The sequence below is a fragment of the Podarcis raffonei genome, chromosome 3 (genome assembly GCF_027172205.1).
Source record: "Podarcis raffonei isolate rPodRaf1 chromosome 3, rPodRaf1.pri, whole genome shotgun sequence".
Taxonomy (NCBI): Eukaryota; Metazoa; Chordata; class Lepidosauria; order Squamata; family Lacertidae; genus Podarcis; species Podarcis raffonei.
This window is the reverse complement of record NC_070604.1, coordinates 82,114,516-82,132,664: the sequence shown is the minus strand read 5'-3', so window position 1 is coordinate 82,132,664 and position 18,149 is coordinate 82,114,516. Positions and strand designations below refer to the sequence as shown.

Genomic DNA, 18,149 nt, shown 5'->3' with positions numbered 1-18,149 from the left:
CAGTCCTTTCTCAAAGAAGTGGACAACATGGTCCTCAAAGCCAAACCTTTCCCGGCAACACCATCTACACAGCCATTGGTTTCCTTCCAGTATTCTGCTCTCTCTTCCTGGGCCACAACCTTCAGTAGGAAGGAGTGATGAAAAAACCCACCTGTGCTCCAAGAAGAACCTGTTGTAATATCATAGCTTTGAAGATAAGATGAGATGTAATCTTAATTTCAGAATAGCCCTTTTTCCATGTAAGATAAATTGTATTTACTACATTTTCCTAAAAGGAAATTTGAAACATTTATGTATTGTTTATCAAAAAGGAAAGAAAAAGTGAAAAATAATTCCTGAGGTAGTGAAGAATCTCATTAACTAGCTAACACAAATTACATAATTTTATGGAAACATACTGCAAAATGTCTCCCTTTCCCTCTAAAGATTTCCAGGCCTGAACAAAAGATGCTTTTGTCTGGTGTATCATACACCGTATTATTTTAATCCTAACACATTCATTAGATAACATCTCCCCTATTTAGCAACTTAATACTCTTAAAACTGCTGTGTAGAAGAGAGCTGCTCCATAAGATTATTATTTTAGTATTTCATTACAACGTATATGTATAAAAGAGATTACTTTCATATTAACAATGGCAGGACATGTTTGCTCAGAAGTAAATCTCACTGTACTCAATGGGTATAGTAAGCACATTCATGACGCAGTCTTAATCTGTGAAGGTTCATTCAGTTAACAAAAAGTTACATTTGCCTTATGATTCGGTGTTATAGAAATATAGCTTTTGGAGATTTAATTAATACAAAAGATATAATCCTCCTTTATGTGTCTCTTTACACATCCCAAAGAATGCTCTGGCAACAGGTTTACATATAAAGTCATGATTATCTTTGAGTGCATTGCTCATATAACAGGGTTAGATTCTGTCTGTGTTGACTAGCCCTGTCCTCTGTTACAGCCAGTTACTGAAACAGCATTTATCGTTACACTTTTCTCATTAAAATGGTATCTTATAACTTTATCTTGATTTACTGTAACAGTTGAGAGGCTATTGTGCTATTTTGCATTTAGATTGTCAATAAAGAATCTGATTTACAGCCGGGCAATTAAACTATACATTTATGAATCAATACTATAGAACATCATAGCTCAGCTGGTTAGAGCGTGGTGCTGATAATGACAATGTTGCAGGTTCAGTCCCCATTTGGGACAGCCCCATATTCCTGCATTGCAGGGGGTTGGACTAGATCAGGCATAGGCAAACTCGGCCCTCCAGATGTTTTGGGACTACAACTCCCATCACCCTTAGCTAACAGGACTAGTGGTCAGGGATGATGCGAATTGTAGTCTCAAAACATCAGTGGGGCCGAGTTTGGCTATGCCTAGACTAAATGATCCTCAGGGTCCCTTCCAACCCTATAATTCAACAGGGGTTGCTGACTTGTAGTCTCCAGATGTTGGTGGACTACAACTCTTCAGTCAATGAAATCCTTGTGTTAGAAGAAGCACAAGGGTTAGTGCAAGTGCAACAGGCTCCCCCCCCCTTGTATTTGCCCCACACCATTCCAAAATATGTTTGGGGGATTGTGGGAAACCCCGGAACAGATGTAGTGGGCATGCGGGGGAAGGAGAGGGGGAGAAATCCTTGCCCTGGTGGAACACATTTACTTAGCACTGTGTTGAATACAACCCCCTCGCTATTGGCCATGCTAGGTGAGACAGATGGGATTTGGACTCCAGCAATATCTGGAGGGCCACAGGCTAGCCACAAGTGTGTATGTACCTCTGAGTAAGCATCATTGAATACAGTGGGACTTACTTCTGAGTGGACATGCATAGGATTACACTGCAAGAATCTAATCCTAAACACATGTCATTGAAAGTAAGTGTTCATTGAAAGTAAGTAATAAGGAACTCAGGGGGACTTGATGCTGGTCAAAACTGCTAAGGATTGGGCTAGGAGTATTTTATTTTTATTATTTATTGAAGTTATAAACTGCCCCTTATTTGAGGATCACGGGGCAGTTTACAACATAAAAGTAAAAAGTACATTACATAATAATAAACCAAACAATATATTTAGAAAGGTAGGCAAAATTAAGTCTACTTATCTAAAAGTGAACATATATCATATACAAATGATTGGGCAGTATTGGTCAAGATATCACTGCATAAGATCATGCATAAGATCAAGGGAGCAAAAAAGGTGGGGGCAAGGGAATTATCTTTCCCCTGATCCCTTATAACTGAGCTGGTGTTTTCTGTCCCTTAATATGCATAGGATTGGGCTGCATAGCATTACCCTCCATTGGAGCAGTTTACATTGGCAGTTCCTGTACTGCATTTTCCCATATGTATAGCCTTATAATTCTAGAATGTAAATAGAACATTGCTCACTTTAGTTTTTGTTTTTTTGTTTTTACAAAACCAAAATAATGGTCTCCTCATTAACTTGTGATCTATATACTTGTAGAGATTTTCATGTGTGCTGCATTTAAAAAACACCACTACTTTGTTCCTTAAGGCAGTGATAAAACATGCTCCTGTTTGAAACACATTGCAATTGCTTCTGTTAAAGAAGGCTTAAGATCAACACATATCTGGGCAAAATTCTTATAGAACATATGCAGTATAATTATAATGTTTCTAACAAGATTTTGGCCTCAGCTTTATGCTGAAATAAGCAAAATTATTTTATGATTTAATTTCAGCCATGTTATTATTACTTGAAAATTTTGAGGACTGTCTTAGTGCCTTTCTTCACAACTACTAACAAGTATTTTTTGTTGTTGCTAGCAACACATATAGTAATTGCTTATAGATGGGGGGGCGGAAATCCACTTGCACTTACATATGGTATTCAGTGGTATGGGATTTAACCTTAACCAACAAACTGACTAAGTTCAGGCATCTGATTGGATGAACACAATCAGTCATATTTACTGATAGGTGGTTCTTTCAAGTTGCAACATTAATTCTTCAGTAAAGCATTTCTCAACACCAACACAGATATTTTTTAGAAAGACTTGACCGTTGTATGAAATTTGTATGATTGTTGATTCTGTGAATGGTCTTAATTACACCATTCAGTTATAATGGTTTTTTGGGGGGTCCCGGGGCACATTTGGAAATCTAAGAAACCATCACAGACACCACCCATTTCACAGAAGAAAAGCTATTAATGTTCAGACTCCACCCCCCCTAAAGCAAAAAGTGGACAAAAATATTAACAACAACAAAAAAGCCAACATTTCCAAACACTAGGGATGGCTGTGGTCAGAGGCACACAGAATAAATAGATGTGGCTCTTAATTTGCATCGTAGGCAGCACTCCAGCCATGAAAATGCCAAAGGGTTCTACATATGCATACACCTTTCCATCTAGGTAATTGAGAGACAGTTAAACACTCAACAAGGGTGTGGTGAGGGGTGTGGCTTGTGGAGAGTGCCATGGGCCAGACAGAGGTCAACATTTGGCCTCCAGGCCTGAGATCCCAACCTCTGCTAGATGTCTAGTTTTCCACTCAGTTTTAAAGACCCGGTTACAATCCATTTGCAACCTATCCTGCAGGCATGGAAAAATGTCACTTTAGCCATACTTAAAGTGAATCAGACCTTTTCGCTCCCAAAGGTCTCCGACTGACGTGATCATAATCTTTCATCACTCCCCATTGTTCAATCCCTTTTCATCACCACTCGCTGTTAATCACCTAATATCATCAGCTCTAATTGTGGTCTTCTGCAGTCCATAGTAGCTGATTCACATGCCCTTGTTGTAGCTTGCCTCCATACAAGAAAAAATGTGAAAAGCTTGCCAGTAACAATTAAGCCCTGAGTGAACCCAGCCCTGTAAGCAGGAGGGAGCCCTATTAGTGAGTGTTGCGGCTCCAGCAGCAAAAAAATAGAAAACAGCCAGGTGAGTTAAACACCTGTGTGAGCCAAACAACAGTGGAAGGAGGCCATGGCACTAAGGTCTGATCCCCACACACGATTACAGAGATAGATATTATAGAGGTACATTGTCCCATATTTTTCTTGCTTTGTACCACACCAGTCTTTTCCAAAATGTTTCACAGTCTACAAAGCTCCAGACGGAGCAATTGGATTACATTGTTCAATTTAAATAAATTTTCCGAAATGAGCAAAATGCCGGTTATTTAAACAAGGAATTGGTTTGGGTGCAGAGAACAACTAATTCTAAATTTAAGAAGAACTGTTCTCCCCTAGAAGAGGGTTGCTGTCATGCTAGAGGCATGATTTTCTACTGTATGACAGTGCCTATAACATCACTGGCTTTTGATATCTCTGCAAAAGGCAGAGACATTTTTTCTTGGCAAGCTGGAATAGTGAGGATTGCATGAAACAAGGCTCCCTGCCTTGGTCGTCTCTTTTTATGTATCTTTTAAATTTTTAAATGCAGCTTCTGGAGGGCACAATTGAAAGTGAGGTGCTGCTGGGAGAGGGTGTTTAATCCTTTCCCACCTGCTGTGCCCCTGCTTCAGTAGCTACCCCACCCCACCCTCCTCTCCCACAATATTTCCAATGTGTAATTGGTTGGTTCCAAAAACACATAAAGGGAAAAGTTCCTGGAGGAACATGGACAGCGAAAGAGTTGGGTAAGCTCTTTTCCACACTCAATCACAATGTGCTGTTGGCTTACACTTAGATGTTTTGGGTATGGCATGTAGTTTGGGATTAAGGCAATGGGAAGTATTTAACTAAACAATTCTGCTAGCGCCCCCAATCTGCTCAGGAGGATTGGGGGAACGCCTAGAATGGATTTAGGGGATGTGCAGAGGAAGGGGGGGAGAGAGGGATAATTTCCATTGAGCAAGGAGAAATACTTGTGCTGATGGAGAACCTGCCTCAGCACTACATTGAATGCAGCCCAGTGTAATGTGGAAAGTTGCACTTGGATACAATTAAAGATAATTCAGCCTCTTAGAGTTAATTCCGTTCTTAATCGGTATTAGCAAAGTACATGGCACACTGAAATAAGTGGCAAAACTCACATTGCTGATAAAGAAACAGAATTGCTCTGCTAATGTGTTGTTGTCATGCGCTAGTTGGATGCAGCAGTGATGGGAGGCACCAGCTAGGGAATCCCCAAGGGAACCCCAGGAGAAGAAGGCCCAGGAGCCAGGAATTGGTGGTAGGACACCGAGGAGAGGTCAGAGGGAGAAGAGGGAGCAGACTTGGAGGAGGAGGTGTGACAGAAGAGGAAACAGAGTTTAGTGAGCAGGAAGAAGTCAGGGCAGAGAGCAGTCCTGATTCAGAGGCTGGAGAGGAGGGGGGCCAGGAGAAAGAGGTGAGGCAGGCTTCTGAAGAAGCCAGGAAGTTTCCCCCTCCTGCTGCAACCTCCTCCCCTCCCCTCCCCTCCCCTCTCTACCACCAGTCACACAGAACACACACAGAACGAAAAAGAGCAGAGGAGAGGTTGGTTGCATGCAGACACAGTCTCCGATTGCTTGTCAAAAAACCCTGGAGGGGAGAGGACTTAGGCAGCTGTGGAAAGGTGGGAACCTTCAGACTTCACAATACCCTAATTGTGGCAAGATCTACTGCGAAGACTTGCTGGGATCACTAGGCCTGCACTGATTTGATTTATTTGAATCAGGAGTTAACTGCACTGGCACTGGTGTTTTTTAATTGCTGACCTATACCTGACTCAAGGTCCTGGCAGTTGTATCCCAACTACATCGTACTCAACACACCCATTGAAATAGATGTGATTAAAATAGCCGTTATGCATTCAGTAATGTCAATAGGTCTACTCTAAGTATGATACGCGGGTGGCGGGACGCGGGTGGCGCTGTGGGTAAAAGCCTCAGTGCCTAGGACTTGCCAATCGAAAGGTCGGCGGTTCGAATCCCCGCGGCGGGGTGCACTCCCGTCTTTCGGTCCCAGCGCCTGCCAACCTAGCAGTTTGAAAGCACCCCCGGGTGCAAGTAGATAAATAGGGACCGCTTACTGGCGGGAAGGTAAACAGCGTTTCCGTGCGCTGCGCTGCCTCGCCAGATGCAGCTTTGTCACGCTGGCCACGTGACCCGGAAGTGTCTCCGGACAGCGCTGGCCCCCGGCCTCTTAAGTGAGATGGGCGCACAACCCTAGAGTCGGACACGACTGGCCCGTACGGGCAGGGGTACCTTTACCTTTACCTAAGTATGATACACCTCTTTGTTCTTGGCCCCAAATGAATCCGTTTTGCTGTTGATCAAAAACTTACCTTGCTGCACTCGGCCACCTTCCTTTAGCATTAGAAACCACATTTGTGTACATTCAACTCCACATTTAGTTGTCTAAATCAGTTTTGAATTTGGACAGGTGGGTGAATTTCCTGGCTTTTTAAAATGTTTATCTCAGCCGTGTCTGCATTGGCTTGGGCTGATGGGAGTTGTAATCCAAAATACCTGGAGGCACCAGGTTGGCAAAGGCTGTTCTATCTGCATTGCTGTCCTGAGCTGCATAGTGTTTTATAGACTGCTGGTTTTCAATTTTCTCGATTGTGCTGAGATTGTGTTAGTTATATTTTATCGTTTTAGATATTTATTGTGAGCCACTTTTGGAGGGCTGTGCCCTGAAAAGCGGCATATAAATACTGGAAATAAACAAATACCCATGATGTTGCACTGATGTAATTACTTTTTATGGGTCACATTTCTGCTTTCAGTTATATTAACATACATCAAGTCAGCTCCTTTGTAATTGATGCTGTGCCCTTTGAATTAGACAGAGGCAAAACTTAGCTCATTCGCTTTATATGCAAAGCTTAACGTGTCTGGATCTTTACAATTAACATAACTGACATAGCTACTGCAACATGATCTTTTTTGTCCTACTGCTGACCTTTTATCCGTGGCAGCTTTCATTCTGTACCAAATTATTTCCAGGTGAGCTTATTGTGATCAGATAGCTGATTTTATGGTAAGTACATTTGCGAATTGCAAGGGAAACACTGCTTTCTTTGTAATTTCCTTATGTGGAATGTCATAGAATCCCAAGGCAGCCAAGGCCATTTTGATACAATCATCTCTTGGGGTAGTACAAGAGTTCACCTCCTATTTCTTCCCTTTGGACATGAATGGGAAGATGTTGCTGCAAAGCTACACATGAAATTAATATGGGCTGTGGGTACATATTTTCTATTATTTGGAACACACAGTAATTAATTTTCCTCCTCTGTGTGAGAAATGCAGATTAAAACCTCTTAACTTCTGTGCTCTTGGGATGATAATTGATATATAAATTGCATTAGTATCCCTAAGCTCCTTTTGTATAAATATTTTTGTGATATTAGTGGAAGGGGTCCGCCCCCCCCCATTTTATCTACTATATCCCTCACGTGATATGCATTCATTGAGTATGATTTTTTCCCCCCTATGACAAGCAGAGCAAGTTAAAAGTCCCTCCTTATGCAGGCATAGCTAGACTGATATAGCAGAGAATATGTTTGCTTTATTTTCACACTGGGTTTAATATGCAGTTTGCTTCTGCCTCCACCTCCACTTTGATAATGGCTAACAGTAGCCTCTTACAGATGTTGTGCATGAATGAAGATACATAGGTGTGGGCGCAGATCACGGTGACAATAGGCTAAAATCCAACCTCTAGATAACCACAAAAATCCATCATGCATTGGGAAAAAAGTGGTTTAAGATGCAATGTTCAGTCTTCTGCTCTAGACACTACAATGAAATGCCTCAAAATTTTGCTTTTCAAATGTTGCAATGTCAACATTAAAACAATCCCATGAAATTATTAAGATTATTATTTGATTTTTAACATCGTTCGTGGTATTCAGCTAAGGCCACAGTCACATTTAAAGCACTATAATATCACGTTAAGCAGTCGTGGCTTCCCCACATGAATCTGGGAGATGTAATCTGTTTAGGGTGTTTAGAATTATTAGAAGACCTCTATTCCCCTCACAGGGGGGCGGAGTCTATTCATGTTTGTCAAGATATTTAAGCCTGCCTCTGCTAAGTTTTAAGGTGGAGTGTAGGAGGAGATAAGAAATTTCCAGCTGTGACACTTCAAAGTACTTGGAAGTTCTTATGTGATTTTGATTAGTCTAATAAAAGTATTGGCTTAATATGATCCTTTTTCTTATAGGCCAACACGGATACCTTTGGCTTTTTTCAAAAGTGTGATATATATATATATATATATATATATATATATATATATATATATATTTAATATATATATATATTTTTAATATATATATATATATATATATATATATAAAATCAAACATAAAGTAAAGGTAAAGGGACCCCTGACCATTAGGTCCAGTTGTGGCCGACTCTGGGGTTGCGGTGCTCATCTTACTCTATAGGCTGAGGGAGCCGGCATTTGTTCGCAGACAGCTTCCGGGTCATGTGGCCAGCATGACTAAGCCGCTTCTGGCAAACCAGGGCAGCACACAGAAACGCCGTTTACCTTCCCGCCGGAGCGGTATCTATTTATCTACTTGCACTTTGACGTGCTTTCGAACTGCTAGGTGGGCAGGAGCAGGGACCGAGCAACGGGAGCTCACCCCGTCGCAGGGATTTGAACCACCGACCTTCTGATCAGCAAGTCCTAGGCTCTCTGGTTTAACCCACAAAGCCACATACAACCAAGTAAATATTGTTATAGTATACTTTTGAGTTTTCAATGAATGCTTCATTCGTGTGATACTTTATTTTACTAAGATATAACATTGATCACAGATACCTTCATGAGTGGCCAGGAAACTTCTGGTGTCAGTAAATGATAAAGGCTAGAGTGTGTGGTATTTAATCACAGCTACCTAAGTATTAGCACATATCAAGGAATAACACTATTCTGAACCGTAATGAGAGCACAATGCCATATTTACTTTGTTAAAGTTGGTTTCTTGCCGATGACATGACATTAAAAAAAATTAGTTCTTCACCTGAGGATAAATAATTGTTTTATGTACATTCGAAGACCAGTCTTATTTAAGTGATGTTCCCCAATTTGTGATTTCTTGTGTAAATCTTCTGTGCATTCAAAGTTGACTGACATACTTCTTAAATATTAATATTCATAAAATATACTTATCTTCACAAAAATGACCATTAAGACAAATTCATGGAAAATAAGGCTATCAATGCCAACTAGCCATTACGGCTATACTCCACCTACATGGTTGGAGGTGGTAATACTTGAATACCAGTTGCTGGAAAACACAGGGGGGAGAATGCTCTTGTGCTTAGGTCCTGCTTGAAGGTTTTCCACATCTTCCTCTTGGCCACTGTGAGACCAGAATGCTGGACTAGATGGGCCATTGTGATCATAGGCTCATTTGTTAGAAAATCTATAGAAATTATTCACAAAGAGTGGCATGAACACAGGTCCAGCAAGCCCCCAACTCTTTGTTTAATGTGTGCATTCCAGATGTGTGAAGTTGCATGACAGTTTTGCCATTGGCTTCAATCGAATACAGACTTCAAATTATCTTGGATAAGACAATTGAATCCTCTGCTTTCCAACTTCATGCTGAGTGGAATCCCCCCCCCCCCATTCAGATTTGCATGGTGCAAGATGGCATTGTTTGCTTCTCTTTTAATTAAATGCTTTTGTCTCATGCTTTTGTTTCTGTCCAAAGCAGGATGCTGACATGTTGGCAGGTGATGAGCAGGCCTGGAAAGAAGCCAAAGAAGCTATAAATAAAATGGGAGCTCCAAAGTCACAAGAAGGTATCCTTTCAATGCCAAAGTCCTGGCCAACAGCAGATGGGTTTCCTTTTGAGGCAAGGACATATAAAAGCTGTCTTCTTCCTTGCTATTTCTAGAATATGGAAATGCTTCGTTCCTTAAAGATTGCCCTCAGTGCCTGTGTTAGAGTGGGCAATTGGATTTGGCTGGGGTGTCAGATTCAACTCTTAACAGGTGGGTGGAGCCACCCACTTGTCAATCACTTGGACTCTTATAACATCAGACCATTGAAATTTCAAGCTGGGGCTGCAAAGAAAGATTGCTCCTCTGTACCTCCACAAATTCCTTTGTATTTGCAGCATGGATTTGGTCCAGGAAAAATAGGGAGTATTCTCAAGTGCACTTTGCAGGCAAAACTAGGCACTTTTAAAATTTGACACCTTTTAGAATAATAATAAAAAAACCCAAGTATTTTGCCTGCAGTTAAATAATTCTCATTCCTTCAGCTGCAGCTTCTGCACTTGATGCCGTATTTGATGTCAGGCCTGGGAAAGTAGATGTAAACAGGCAGCCTGTTCCACTTCCTAGGTCTGACAGGCCTATTTCAGACCCTCCAAGTGTCCCTATTAGGACGTCCCTGATTTAGAGAAGTCATCCCGGTTTCTGATTTGATCCCAGAATGTCCTGCTTTTCCTTAGGATGTCCCTATTTTCATTGTAGAAATATTGGAGGGTATAGAGTTATCCAACCCCCCAAGCCATTCGAAGGCAATCCTGTATAGGGAAGTTTTTTTTAATGTGTAAAGTTTTATTATGGTTTCATATATGTTGGGAGCTGCCTAGAGTGCTGGGACAACCCAGTAAGATGTGTAGGGTATAAATAGTAAAATTACATTTACAGAATGGGACGTCCCTATTTTCATTGGAGAAATGTTGGAAGCTACTCTGTTTAGGTCCATGGGCTGAAGGTTCCCCACCAAAGGCTCTATGTCTTTCTGTCTTTCAGTATCTAGTAAAAAACGTGTAAACAGTTGTAGCAAAGACCATTTCCTTCTGTTTTGCTTTTGTTTGCACTACAAGCCAGAAGATGATAGACACCAAACTTCCTTTTGTCTGTGTTGAATCTCTCAACATTCTGCTTCATGGGATGACTCCTGGTTCTAGAATTATGAGAGAAGGAGAAAATACTGCAACCAGGGATTATCCCCTGAAACTAAGTACAGGGAGATTTGTGACAGACAAGGGGAGACTTCTTCACACATAGCGGAATCGAAACAGTTGAATTTGTTAGCAGGAAATGTAGTAGGGGACACCAACTTGGACAGTAATTTTTCATGAGCTTTGAATGGCACGATGTTGATTAATCCTTAATCCAAATAAACGTCAGAATGGGAGCAGGCTCTTGTGACATGCCAGATGATACTAAAGAACAATGCCACTCACCTCCCAGACACAAACATTTACCAGCTGAAAGTACTTGACTTTGCCATGGACGCCTGCATAAATCTTGGCCTTTTGGAAGAAGCCTTGCTTTATGGTCACAGGACTTTGGAGCCCTACAGGTAAAAGATAAAAATGCAGTCATTTATTGCAAGATTAGCTTTCAGCCCAGGAAAGAGGGTATGAACCAAGAATGTGGCTGCATCAATGTTACTATTTGTTAATTATTCTATGTGGTAGCATTAGGGGTAGGGCTGCCATACGTCCGGACATTGCCAGGATTTCAAAGGTGGGGGGGGATTTCTGAAAGGTGGCACTTTGCTCTGGATCTTAGGCAAGTCAATTGAGAAACCGTGGTTTTTTGGCAATTGGGGGGGGGGAGCTCAAAAGCATTGGGGTTTTCCAGGGTGTTCTGGTTTTTACTTTTTGAAATAATGGCAACCCTAATTAGGGGTGAGGAGTAGTCAGCTCAACTCAAACTTGTGCACTGATCAAACATGTCAGCTGTTCTTCAGAAAAGGGGAACATTACAACCCATTGTTCCTCACCTGAACCATTTTGAGGAAAAAAAAAGGTTTACTTTTTCTGCCCTTGGTGATGCAGAATTGCAGATTGTTTGAGATGTACTGCTGCATTTGATCATTGTGTTTATGACACAAACGTTCCTGGAGGATTCTGGAGTGTTTTGCTTCAGATCCCCGTGTACTTTTCACAAACCTCTATATTCCCAGGTACATTTTTAGAGACAATATTTTTGGCAGTGCTTTAGCACCGTGTTCTTCCTTAACTCCTTATGGTACTTTCTGGTTTTAGCCTGGTGTCTAATTAGTTTCGATTGATATGGTTTGATCAAAAGAAAAGCTTTCTCCTTTGAAACAGGTAGTAACTGTATAGTATAGCAATGTGACCGGGATGATCAAAGGGGAAAATACAGCTTTGTACTCTTTTCCTCCGCGTTTCATTTCTTTTGTTCATCCAAATGCATTTTTTAAAAAAGGAAATAATGATGGTGGGCAACCTTAGATTTGGTATCTTCAATTACCACCACTAGCATCATAGCCGTTTTCCCTTATTTTCTCAAGGAAAGGCAGCCACTTCAATGGAGTTTTGCTATGTTGCTAGGAATAAGTTTATTCAAATAGCAGGACTGCAGCAGAGGTTAATAATTTAAAGTGCTTGTAAGGTTGGAGCACCTCCATTTTCATTTTGATTGCATTACAGGGTAGAAGGTTACTAAGGCACCTTTGCCTGAATACTGAATTTTGAGACAGTGAACTTAAAAACAAATGCTAGTGTAGCTGTTTCCTTTGGTTGCTTTTAGGTTTGCCGCCTGTGGCCATTTTTGAGAAGGGACTTTTCTCATGATGACCAGTCTTCTGTAAGTTTCTCCTCCTGGAATGAAGGAGAAAACATAAAAAGTGCAAACAAAATCAAAACATGTGAATTAGCCATGAAATTAGTTATTGCCACAATGGCAAAATATCAGATTATATTGGCCTTTATAGTAATTTCAGTGAAAGAGACTTGTCAGTGAGAGAAGAGGATTTTGCCTACTGCTCTTTCCTTCCTTCCTTCCTTCCTTCCTTCCTTCCTTCCTTCCTTCCTTCCTTCCTTCCTTCCTTCCTTTATTTCTTTTCAAAATGGCTTCCCTTTTTAATTTGCATTTTTTTATTTACTGCTTCTATTCAGCTATGCTTCTTTTACCCTTTAACCTGTCAATGTGGTGCTTCAGACCAACAAAGCTACATGTCTTTTCCAGGGAAAAGATTGCAGTAGAAAACAATTATAATTTTATCAATCATTCGAATATCTCTTTCCCTGTTTGCTTAGTGGTGTGTGACATAGTTTCTGAGCTACTTATTACAGCCAAGTTGATTCTGCCGCTGCCGCCTCACCTTCCATCCACCACTACCCTTATACACATAGACAGAGAAACACACAAACACACACAAACAAACGACATGTTCTGTTAAAATGTATTTGATGAAATGTTGCTGGCCTGGTAAAGCTGCTGGCCTCTCATGTACCTTGAAGACAGTTGCTCTTAGTCTCACCAGGTGCAAAAGCATTTCCCAAGAAGAGACATTTTCAGCCCGAGTTCTTTTTTTACCTTCAAGCCATCACTACAAGCTTTGACGCACCTGACAAAAAATCTTCAGTTTCTCATTACAAGGAGTTGTGCCTGAAGCAGCAGGATATCAAATCTGAGCAAATCTGTTGGGGTGCATTGAATTTCTCCAGTTGAATCAATCTACTGCTTGACTGCTCCTGCAGTTCCATTACAGCTATCTATTTTCCTTTCCTCAACTCTGGGGCAAAAAAATATTCATATTCTTATCTGCAGGGAATCACCTGAAAAACAAGCCATCCATACAAATAGGAGGTGGTATGTCCACCTTTAAAAGGAACTGTTCTAAAACCATTTTAACTTCAAGGACTGTATTTGCTGTGTATGTTTCCATTATGCGATCAGCAGGGTTGACATCTACTGCTGTGTGCTAAGTGCAGTATTTGATCACATGTTTTCATTTGACCATCATGTGAAACCAGTCTGAGTATTTATTGAAGTGACATGTTTAGATATCCGGCAAACATATTTAATGGCTTCTCTTATGCTATAGGTTCACACTGTAGTGAACTAATTAACTGATGCTAAATATTTTTTGACCTCCAAAACGAAGGTTCTTTTTAGTGATTAAAAACAACCAGGATTCAACTTTAAAAGGAGCTTGGAGCAGGTTTAAAGAAGGCATTAGAGTCCAGAAGACCACAAGAAATGAAGTTTTTCAGTGGGTTGGACTAAATGACCCCTGGGGTCCCTTCCAACTCTACAATTCCTTGATTCTATGATTCCACACTGGTCCTCACTAAAGTCTGTCACTTGGCCACCTTAATTGGATTGGCCAGCATATGAGTAGTTGAAGCTGAATGAAGTGAGAAGAACCTTTGTGTCTCTTGGTTTCTCAAGAAGTCGTCTTATATGCTGACGTGTTTAAGAATGTTGACTCTGTAGGGCTGTGTGCCTGTGTGTGCTATATTTGTGGTAAGTGTTCATGTGCAATGAGTATATGTGTGCAGTCTGCAAGTGTGGTGAGTGAGTGTATCCATGGCCCATTAGTTCAACAAATAAATATGGAATAAATTTGAGGCACACCTTTATGGTTGTTCACTGAGGGACCGCCAATGCCAGTAGTTCTCCCTGAGATGACCCATTATTCCCAGCTATCCAGCTTCCTTTAAAAAAAAAAAAGCTTGCCTTTGTAGAACCTGAGATATGAGACAAAATGTGCAGACACCATTCTTCTTCTTTTTTCATTTTGTGTGTGAGAGTAGTCGGCTCCCCCTTCCATGGATTTATTTTTACCTTTCTCTGTCCCTGCCCCTGACCCAAATACAGTGGTACCTCTGGTTACGGACTTAATTTGTTCTGGAGGTCCGTTCTTAATCTGAAACCATTCTTTTTTCTTTTTTAAAAATTGATTTAATCATTTTTTTGATACAAACATCAACCACAAAAGACAACAAAAACCATAATAACAATAATAATACAATTTGACAATTCAGGTTTGAATACACTGATATATCTATGACTACACCTTTTTAAACAATATTTTCCCACCTCTCTCTCCGCCCCCTACTTCCTACCACTATCCGCCTTATCGCTTAAATATTCATTCCAGATTTCTTCATATTTATCCATTCTTATTTTGTGTTGACATGCAATTCGTTTGTATGTAGCTAATCTGTCCATATTATCAATCCATGTGCTCAATGGAATCTTTTTGCGGCTCTTCCAATTCATCAAAACAAGTTTTTTTGCTTCTAATATAGCACGGTACATCCATTTTTTTTTACCCCTTGAAATCTCCCACGTTTCCAGAATATAATTTAGAATTAAATTCAGTTCCCCTAAATAACAATTTCTTTTTATTACTCCTACTATATCCTCACCTCGCACTCTTATCATCGGGCAGTTAATCAACATATGTACTAAGTTCGCATTTTTACTCCCACATCTCCAGCAGTTGTCTGCACTTGTTATTTTCTTCTGGTATAGTTTTGCTGGAGTCCAGTGGACTCTGAATATTATTTTCTGTTGAATAAATCTGAAACCATTCTTAACCTGAGGTACCGCTTTAGCTAATGGGGCCTCCCGCTGCCCCCGGCACGCGATTTCTGTTCTCATCCTGGGGCAAAGTTCGCAACCCGGAGCAACTATTTCCGGGTTAGCGGAGTCTGTAACCCAATGTGTTTGTAACTCAAGGTGTTTGTAACCCGAGGTACCACTGTACTGTCAATGCTGTGCACACTTTATCTGATTTGTGAGGATTTCCCCCTCATTTCAAACAACAAACAAACAAACAAACAAACATTACAACGAAGAAAATAGAAGCGGTGTATATCACCACTAGAGGCTGCTAGTGTTTTGATGTTATTGTGAGCCAATGGACAAGTGGATTTTTGCTAGACTGTTCAAATTGGGGTATTAACAGAAATTACTGATAAAGCTACGAATAGAGATAAGAACATCTCCTTGTGCAGGTTTGTAGAGTTCACTAAAAATGTGCCCTTCTTTCTTTAGAACTGACTTTAAACAATTTATGCGGTTGCAGTTGAACATCCAGATTAAGTGGGATTTTTATATTTTAGAAATGTTGGTATGCTTATCTAATGAAATGATTCATTAGATAACCTTCCCAAGGGAATTCTTTTGGTGGGGGGAGACAGCTGCACCCATTTGCCCAAGAATTACCTTGGGAATGACATTATGGAAGGGATGGTGAACTGTTTTCAGCCGGGGGGGGGGGGGGGCGGGAGCTTCAGTGATAAGGATGGAGTGATAAGCCAAAGTAGGTGGAGCATTGCTGTGACTCTTAGGTTTGTATAGTAGACTTTATTGCTGCCTTGCGAAAGTCAGAAGCTTCTACAAACATACCTCTTTCCACCCTCCATCCAGGCAAGCAAACAGTATTACTACGGTTCAATGCAAAACAGTGTAAGAAGGGTGTGGAGCAGGGCTGGTGAGTGGTGTGGCCTGGGGAAGGGTGTGTGGCCTGGAGAGAGTCTCAAGGATAAGGCAGAGCAGAATGGAGGGCCACATTGGCCCCTGGTTCCTCATCCTTGCACTATATCACGATGCAGTGTCATTCCTATTTCAGGAATGTGGTTAGGCTGTTTAAAGCAGCTAAGCTTTCTCCTGAAGCAGTAACAAGACTTTGTTGTTGTTGTTGTTGCTAAAAGAGAGAGAGAGAAATCCCCTGGCAGATCCTCCAAGTTTCTCTATTTTCCAGGGACAGCCCCAGATTTACAGAAGCCATTCTGGTTTCTTATTTGATCCCAGAATGTCCTACTTTTCCTTAGGACGTCTTCATTTCCATCAGAGAAATGTTGGCGGGTATGGTAGGATGTCCCTATTTTCATCGGAGAAATGTTGAAGGAGTTATCTGCCCCCCGAGCCATCTGAAGGCAGCCCTATATAGGAAAGTTTTGTAAATGTTTAATGTTTTATTATGTTTTTTATGTACGTTGGAAGCCACACAGAGTGGCTGGGGCAACACAATCAGATGAGCTGAGTAAAAATATTAAAATTATTGTTATGGAATAAGATGTCCCTGTTTTCAATGGAGAAATATCGGAAGGTATGCCTTTGTCATTTCTTGTGTTATTGAAAGGTAAGACAAAAATTCTTAATATTTACCCAGGAGTAATTGTGACTAGAACTGTGGACCTTTTTGAGGGCCATTTAGTAAACAAACTCAGGATATTGGCCTTGTGGAAAACATCCACATCAAACATCAATCTTTATCCTGTACATTCGTGCAGTGACAAAGAAATAATAAGCAAAGGAAGTCGTTTCAAGCAAATCATGAAAGAGATAGAGAAGAGGTAGGAAAATATCTCCTATTTGAGGGTTTGCAGGACGGCTTTCTTATTTATAGTCTGCAGGGAGCACCCACCTGTCATTAAACGTGAGGCTGAGTGCTGGGCCATCAGCAGTGAGAGAAAGAGGAAGAAAGCTGTAGGAGCTCACAATTTATTGCAGTGAAAAATAAAAGTAAAAAATGCTGCTTCTGAGAGAACGCACTTTGATTCTGCCGAAACAGATTCAGAACCCAGGTGAATGCAAAATTTATGTCTTGCTGTCCCTGAAGGTGCTGATCTCTTTGAGGCTGGGGATAGATCCTGCCAGTTCCTCAGCTCAGTGGAAGGGCACATGCTTAGCATGCTTAAAATCCCAATTTCAATCCCTGGTATCTCTGTTTATAAGGATTTTGGTTCACAGGGCTGGGGAAAACCTCTGTCAGGCAGATTTGCTGCCAGTCAGAATGGATAATACCTGGCTAGATGGCAGCTTCATATGTTCATATGCGAATGAAAATTGGCTTGCAATCTATGTTTTGATGGTCTTTTCCTCCCCTTTGTCCCGTCTACCATTTTGGAATGAAGCCACAACCTGAACCTCACATGCAATTTAGGAATAACTCCTGCAATGTCAGTCTAGTTTATCACCACCAACAACACCATTATGGGCACAAGTGTGTGTTTTAAGTGAATAGACGTAATCTGATTCCTTCCTCCTGGCAAAAGGTTTCATAGAAATACCTCTCGTAAAATGTCAAACAAATAATGAAATAATTAAGAAGGTCTTACTGTAGTTTGGACCTCTAAATTTTCGATTGGGGTTTAAATTGTGTTTTGCTTTAGTCTTTAAATTTATTTGCTATAGTTATTATAGATTTATGTTGTATTATAATGGGGTGGTGCTGCTGCCGCTGCCTTTGAAGATGATTCTGAAACTTCAACTGGTCCAAAATGCAGTGGCCAGATTACTGGCCAAGGTTCCATTTGGAGCTTACATAACCCTGTTTGAAAACAGCTGGAGTGGTTGCCAGTTTGTTTCCAAGCCAAAGTCATTAGTGTTCAAAGCTCTAAACCAGGGGTTGGCAAGGTTTACCTTGCCTGGGCCGGTTCACTCCAGCAGAGATCCCTTGTGGGCCAGATTGCACATGCGCGTGAGTGCGCATGGCCGTGATTTTCGGCGTC

At 40.9% G+C, this 18,149-nt stretch overlaps 1 protein-coding gene across 9 annotated transcripts in view; it reads left to right on the top strand.

Moving 5' to 3' along the window:
• The window catches only part of SMYD3 (SET and MYND domain containing 3), a 349,559-nt gene that overhangs the window by 288,450 nt on the left and 42,960 nt on the right, over positions 1-18,149 (top strand). For 7 of the 9 annotated variants that reach the window (XR_008329628.1, XM_053382716.1, XM_053382714.1 and 4 more), the window contains 2 exons: positions 9,618-9,708; positions 11,053-11,227. Coding sequence is in view for 8 of the 9 variants with exons in the window: in XM_053382716.1 (XP_053238691.1) it covers positions 9,618-9,708; positions 11,053-11,227 (266 nt within the window). In the remaining variant the exon portion in view is untranslated. The remainder of the gene's footprint in view (positions 1-9,617; positions 9,709-11,052; positions 11,228-18,149) is intronic. The other 2 variants (XM_053382715.1, XM_053382713.1) reach the window with 1 other exon arrangement.